At 52.4% G+C, this 6000-nt stretch overlaps 1 protein-coding gene across 2 annotated transcripts in view; it reads left to right on the top strand.

Moving 5' to 3' along the window:
• The first annotated feature begins 856 nt into the window (after positions 1-856).
• LYPD1 (LY6/PLAUR domain containing 1) overlaps positions 857-6000 on the top strand; it is a 39509-nt gene continuing 34365 nt past the window's right edge. Inside the window, exons 1-3 of one of the 2 annotated variants that reach the window (XM_037158885.2) lie at positions 857-1244; positions 1363-1392; positions 2691-2828. In XM_037158885.2, the coding sequence (XP_037014780.2) occupies positions 1175-1244; positions 1363-1392; positions 2691-2828 (238 nt within the window). In that variant the 5' untranslated portion in view covers positions 857-1174. Of the gene's footprint in view, positions 1393-2690; positions 2829-6000 lie in introns of both variants that reach the window. The other variant, XM_037158884.2, reaches the window with a different exon arrangement.

The raw sequence follows: 6000 nt of genomic DNA, 5'->3' as shown, positions 1-6000 counted from the left end.
GAACGTGCGGGTTGGGGGCGGGGGCATCAAGACTATCCGGCGGGCCGGCGCGCTCCAGTACCACCTGCTGCAAGGCTCGGCGGCGAGAACGGCGAAAGCAGCAAGCGTAGCCCTTCGGCGTTGGCGTCCCCCGCGGTACTCAAGGTGGGTCGCTGGAACAGAAGAGGAAGAATGGGAGGAGGGAGAGGCGGGAGCAGCCGAGGACCGAGTCCCGGGCGGGGAAGGCGCTGTACAAGTGTGGACGCGGGAGCATATACTAGTGACCCATGGCTTCGAGGTTTCAACCACAAGAACAGGATGAAGCTGCCCGGCCTTTTGGAGAGTAGCAACTCCCTTCTTCGCCCCAATTTGCTTTCTGGTGGTAGTCCCCGGGGTGTCCCTCTCCTAGTACAGTGTCACCGCACCCGCCAGCGGTGCGCTCGGGGCAGCACTCAGGAACGAGTGCTGCCTGGAGCTAGCTCTCGGGTCTGGGCAGGGGCCCCGCCACACCCCGCCCACCCCGGCTCAGCTGAAGCCAAGTCTGGCATTGACTGAGGGGCTACTTGGAAGAAGAGAAGGCGCAACTGAGCGAGACACCCTAGGGCGTCTGCAGGTGTGCAACTGCCAGATGCACAGGAGCGCGCCCCCAGCCCCAGCTCTTTGGACCGACCCCTGCTGTTGGGACCCGTCAGCCGCGGGGATCTGGCGGGCCCCCGGAGCGCAGCGGTCGTAGGTAGTGCGCACCTACCGCCAGAGGACCCGCGGGGCACGTAGTCTTCGGACCCCACCCCGCAGGTCCCTCAGTCTGGGTCCCGCCAGTCGCCGCCGCACCTGCTGCGTCCTTCTCCAGCTTCACGGATCTCCAGCCTCCCCACCTCGGAAAACTACGCTCTCCGTCTGCCCCTGAGCTCCCTGTCCTAGGGACTGGAAGAGACGGGAGAAGAGGGCGATAGAAACGGGGTGGGGACGTGGAAAGACAGTCCTAGCCATCCCCGCCCGCCACCCCCACCCCAACTCGGCAGCAGTCACGTGGTGCCTGGAGTGGGAGGTGGGTAGAAGAGGCGAGACTTTTGGGGTGCTCTGGATCGCCAGCAGTTTTTTCAGTCTCAGCCGACTACTCTGGAGACGCGGCGCTCCGCCTGGGAGAGCAATTGAGAGGTACAGCTACCCGCAGTCGGGAGCCCCAGCGCGGGCAATGCGGGCGCCACTGGCGGCACCTGCGGCTCCTCTCGGCTGCGACGGTCGCCTTAGCGGCAGCAGCGCGGGCCACGGAAGCCTCAGCAGCCACAGCCGCTGCGGCCCGGGCAGCGGTCGCTGCCTCTGAGGCACTTGCCCGCTCCCGGCCCATGGGCTCCGGGAGGATGTGGATCCTCGGCATCGCAGCAACATTTTGCGGATTGTTCTCGCTTCAAGGTAAGAAGAGGCCCGTAGCCCAGCCAGGGGCGCGCACAGCTTCTACCCGCCTGCCCCTTCGCCCAGAGCTGTGCAGAGGTTGCTCAGCTGGAGTTTGGCAGTGACTGATGCCCAAAGGCTCTAGGAGGGAAAGTCTCCGAGTCAGGCACTCCCGGAGCAGAGTCAGGAACCGAGGATTTGCAGGGCACGAGCTACGGATGCAAGGGCTGTACCTGTTGTAAGAACGGCTGGGGAGGCGGGAAGGTCCGAGCGATGTTGGGGCTTCGGAGAGGGAGAGGGGATTGATAGCCACCAACCCGACCAAGTTGTCAGGCGTCTCCCACAACCCGTGGGAGTGGCGCCGCCGTCTGGTGAGCGGCTCTCTGGGCAGCCTGTGGCTGGGGCGCGCCCGGGCGGCGTTCCTGAGCTCGGAGCGCGGTGGATCTGGGGCTGGGACGCGCGAGCTTGGAAACCTGGCTCACCTGTGCGGAAGCAGGAGTAAGGTCTAAACTGGAGCTCACAGATGCAAGTGGAGCAGCCAGGCTGGAGCAATAAAAGGTGCAAAAACGTCTCGCTCCTTCTTTCCGGTACGCAACGGTGTTCTGAGCGAGCTGTGCAGAGCTGGGACCTCGACCCGGGACCTCGACTCGGATCCCTAGCCAAATGGTTGCCCTGATAGGCAAGAAGAAAGGGCTGTAGTGTAGTGTCCCAGGGTGCACACGCGCGCATACACACACTCCCCTCTCCAGTCACTGCGGTCACCCCTGCAGCTTCGGGACCTGCCCGGAGGCTTGGGGCGCGGGGTAGCACCTGGTGTCCGGTGTTCCCTCTGCGGTTCCCAGGCGGTCCGCAGGGAGTTTCGGAGCGACGGCACAGGAATGCTGACTTAAAAAATTAAGTGAAACTAAAAAGGCATCTGCAAGTGCAATCGCGAATGGTGCGAAAACAGTAATTAAGTAATTTATAACCAATTAACAATTAGGCACATCCTTCGGCGTAAACTGGAACTGACGCTTGTGTCTGGAGCTACTTCGCTCTCCGGATTGAATACTCCTCCTTGGAACTTCCACGTGGAAAGGCCAGGTGTGGTGTTGCACGGGCTCTTTTTTTAGTGGGTCCAGGTGTAGCGGGCAGAATTCCACTTTTTTCTGTGGGATCCTGGGTGCCCGCGCCGCCCCCTGCCGGCCTCAGCGCCACAGTGACCCTGGAAACCCTAAGAGCGGGGCTGGATCAGTGGTAAGGGGCGTGGTGTCTATTCCTGGTATCCCGGGTGGTCTCAGTAGGGACTGAATCTGAACCCCACTGCCTCTGTCCCGCAGGCTTTGCGCTGCAAATCCAGTGTTACCAGTGTGAAGAATTCCAGTTGAACAACGACTGCTCCTCCCCGGAATTCATCGTGAATTGCACGGTGAACGTTCAGGACATGTGTCAGAAAGAAGTGATGGAGCAAAGTGCGGGTAAGAGTCCGGCAACCTTCTCCGTCTCCTCTGAACCCTGGGTCTCGGGTGGAAGTGAGGGAACCATTCAATGACGGGAAAGAAACTGACTTTGATTCAATGCATACACGTTGGTTATCACAGATTCACTTTTGCAATGCTGGGAAAATGAAGAGTTCCAAGTTACTTTAATCTCATCAGACTTAATTACCAGGGCTTCCCTTTGAGGGACTTGGGCAGAAAGTGCATTTAACGAGTGTCTCTGTTTTTATTTACTCCTCTCACCTCCCTCTGCTAAAAGCTGATCAGGAGGCTGGAAAATATACAGATACCCAGTTGTACTCAGACAACTAGACAGTACCCTGTAGCAACAACAGCCTAAAATATGAAGCTAGTTGAAGTTTGCAGAGGTCAGAGCTTGAAAAAAATGTGTTTTGTCATAGAACCAGACTATATTTCTCTGAAGAACACTACAGGATCTTGATTTAATTTTAGAACACATGCATCACATTCCAGGCACAAGTTGCCAAGATCTTTGAAAGGAATGTAGTTCCTAGCACCATAAGCTCAGTGGCCAGCTGGCTGGCTGATGAGAGGGGAGAAGGGGGTCTCATGAGAGCAAACCTCCTTATTCAATCCAGCTGACCAGAGTCTTCTCACTGAGGTGGAACTCCCCAGTCCCTACCAACATTCTTATCAGAAATCAAAGTCCCTGAAAGAGCAACTGGAATTGGGGGAAATAGTGAAACTGTCATTTTGATTCTCAGGTCAAACCCATAAACAGAATTTTTCATTTTCAGAATATTGACTAGATGGGAAATGGCACCCTGTGGCGAATACTACTGACTGAACCAAAGCCCTGCCTCTCTTTAGTGTGCTGGGCTGCACTGCCCACAGAGCACGGCGAAGGGATCTAACTGCTAAATGGCCTCCTTAACCCCTGACAAATTACGGCTAGGACTATGGGTCTGAAGCCAGCTCCTTGGGAAAGTGGTTTCTCCGCGGAGAGGGGCCTGGAGATGCCTTGTTGCTAACTACACAGTTATTTGAAGAGCAGATGGCTCCTAGGTGTGCTATGATGTGGGGGCAGGGTGGTTTTAACGCCTGTTCTCTGTTGGTCCTTATCAGCCTGGGTGTGGATTATTGCCACCAAAGTCCTTTCCTGGAAAATCTGAAATACAATCGCTCTCGAGAATAACCTGTCCCAAGATAAGCAACATGCTTCATTTGTCATACGGGATTTGGCTCTTGAAAAAGTAAAAAAAAAAAAAAATCAAAACCAAAGTGATGATTCTTTAGTCAAGATTGATGTAGATGGTTTTGACAAGTTGTTTCTTTTCTACATGTTTTCTTCCTGAGCATTGTACCTGAGCAAAAGTATACTGCCCTTCTACCAAAGGAACTGCTGTGATCCATTCTGAACACTTTGTTACTTTAGAATATTTGCAGCTTTCTTCCAGGCAGTAGATTAGAGCCAGAAAAAAAGGGACTGTGTACTATAGACACATTAGGAACTTCTTCAGAATCTTCGAGGCCACTGATTACCTTGTGGTATCATGTTTTATAACATGGGATATGATGGAGCTAAGGCAAGAAGAAGGTGTGAACCAAATTCCATCCAGAAGAGGTATCCTTTTTCTGAGAGACATTCCTTCCTCTCTAAAAGTATACCTAAGGTAAATACCACACACTTCATTTTCAAAGTGCTGTGTTTTGTCTGCTTCATTCTCTTCTCCAGACTCCACTGTAAAAAAAAGGCAGAACAGACATTAAAACACTATCTTATCCACAAAAAAATTTTTAGTATAGACAGTCATAAGTGTCTGGCCTGAAGTTGCTATTAGCTTGGTCAAGGTGAGTGCCTTGTCTCCAAACCAGGTTCCTCTGGACATATGTCCTAGGCCAAGGGCTAACTCAAGACTGAAGTGATTAGGTAGTCTCAGTTGTGAAGTCTGAGAAACACACAGTTGGTGGGTGCAAAGGAGAAACCAAAAGTCCTTCCTTCTGGGGGAAGACTGCGAGTCCTGTGCACATGGAAACAGGGCATTCAATAGAAAGCAGCCAAATGTGCATTCCTGCATCAAAAGGCGTTGAGGGACAGGAGGAGTTGATAGTTCAAAGCACTTCCATTTTCATTGCCATGTAATTGTTGGAGACCAATCGATGTAAGTGACTATTAACCCTCCTCTTACTGACTGCAATGGAGAGTCAACCTGGAACTGAGTGTGAAGTGACCACAGTGCAGTACAATCATCATGGGAACAAGAGCTCCCTTTCAGTGTGTGCCCTGTGTCTGTGGCTCTTCCCTCCAGGCGGTGGGCTCTCAGTGGAGTATCCCCAGCAATCTGGGAGGCCTCTTCTGAGGCCACAACCCCCCCAGAATTTAATTCTTCTTCAGGGCCAACTTCTCTACTTTAGAGAAAGTGATGCCTGTTCAATGATACTATTAGAAATCAAAGTCAGGACTTTTGTTTGTGTGATCAGTGACACATTGTTCTGAGGATCTTTGTGTGTTAGAGCTGAAAGGGCTCAGTGACTCCCAGTTAAGGGCACATGGGGGACTCTTCCTAGGAGTTCTATTCAAATCCACATGTCTGGGTCACCCGTCCTTCACCCTCCCCCACTAGAAGCCAGGTCCCTAAACTGTGGTATACCTGATCATGGGTCTTTTATAAGTTCTACAGTTGACTCTGGTCCCTTATAAGCTCCCCAAGTGACTCTGGGATGTCCCTAAGTTGTGAACTGCTGATCTGAACCCTCCTTTAATTGTTACGGAGGAGGAAAACGAGAGTCAGAAGAGTTGGAGGTCTGATCCAAGTCCACCAGCCAGCTATTAATAAAGGACACCTGCTTCTTGGGCCAGCACCTCATACTGTAAAATATGCTGCCAGGTTTGCCTGAAAAGATAATCCAGGCAAAGTGCTAAAGACTCAGACAATTTTCATGTCTGCCAAATTCACCTGAACAGACCTAGTGAACAAGCTGAGTGAACAGGCCACAAAATGGTTATTGGAACAACATGAGAACCCACTAGAGGATTTTTAGTTTGAGGGCTCTGTGGACTGGCATTTTTCATAAATACTACAGAAAAGCAAGAGTTGTAAATGGACTAAGAGATTTTAATAAACCAAGCAAGTTTGACATTAAGCAGTAATGAAAGACATTCTCTTTCCAAAAAATACCAGCGATGCAA

Source organism: Artibeus jamaicensis, unplaced genomic scaffold, assembly GCF_021234435.1.
Source record: "Artibeus jamaicensis isolate MK-2021 breed Jamaican fruit bat unplaced genomic scaffold, CSHL_Jam_final contig_1284, whole genome shotgun sequence".
In the NCBI taxonomy this organism is placed as follows: Eukaryota; Metazoa; Chordata; class Mammalia; order Chiroptera; family Phyllostomidae; genus Artibeus; species Artibeus jamaicensis.
Note: the sequence above shows the minus strand (reverse complement) of the source record. Positions and strands in the feature narration are given on the sequence as shown.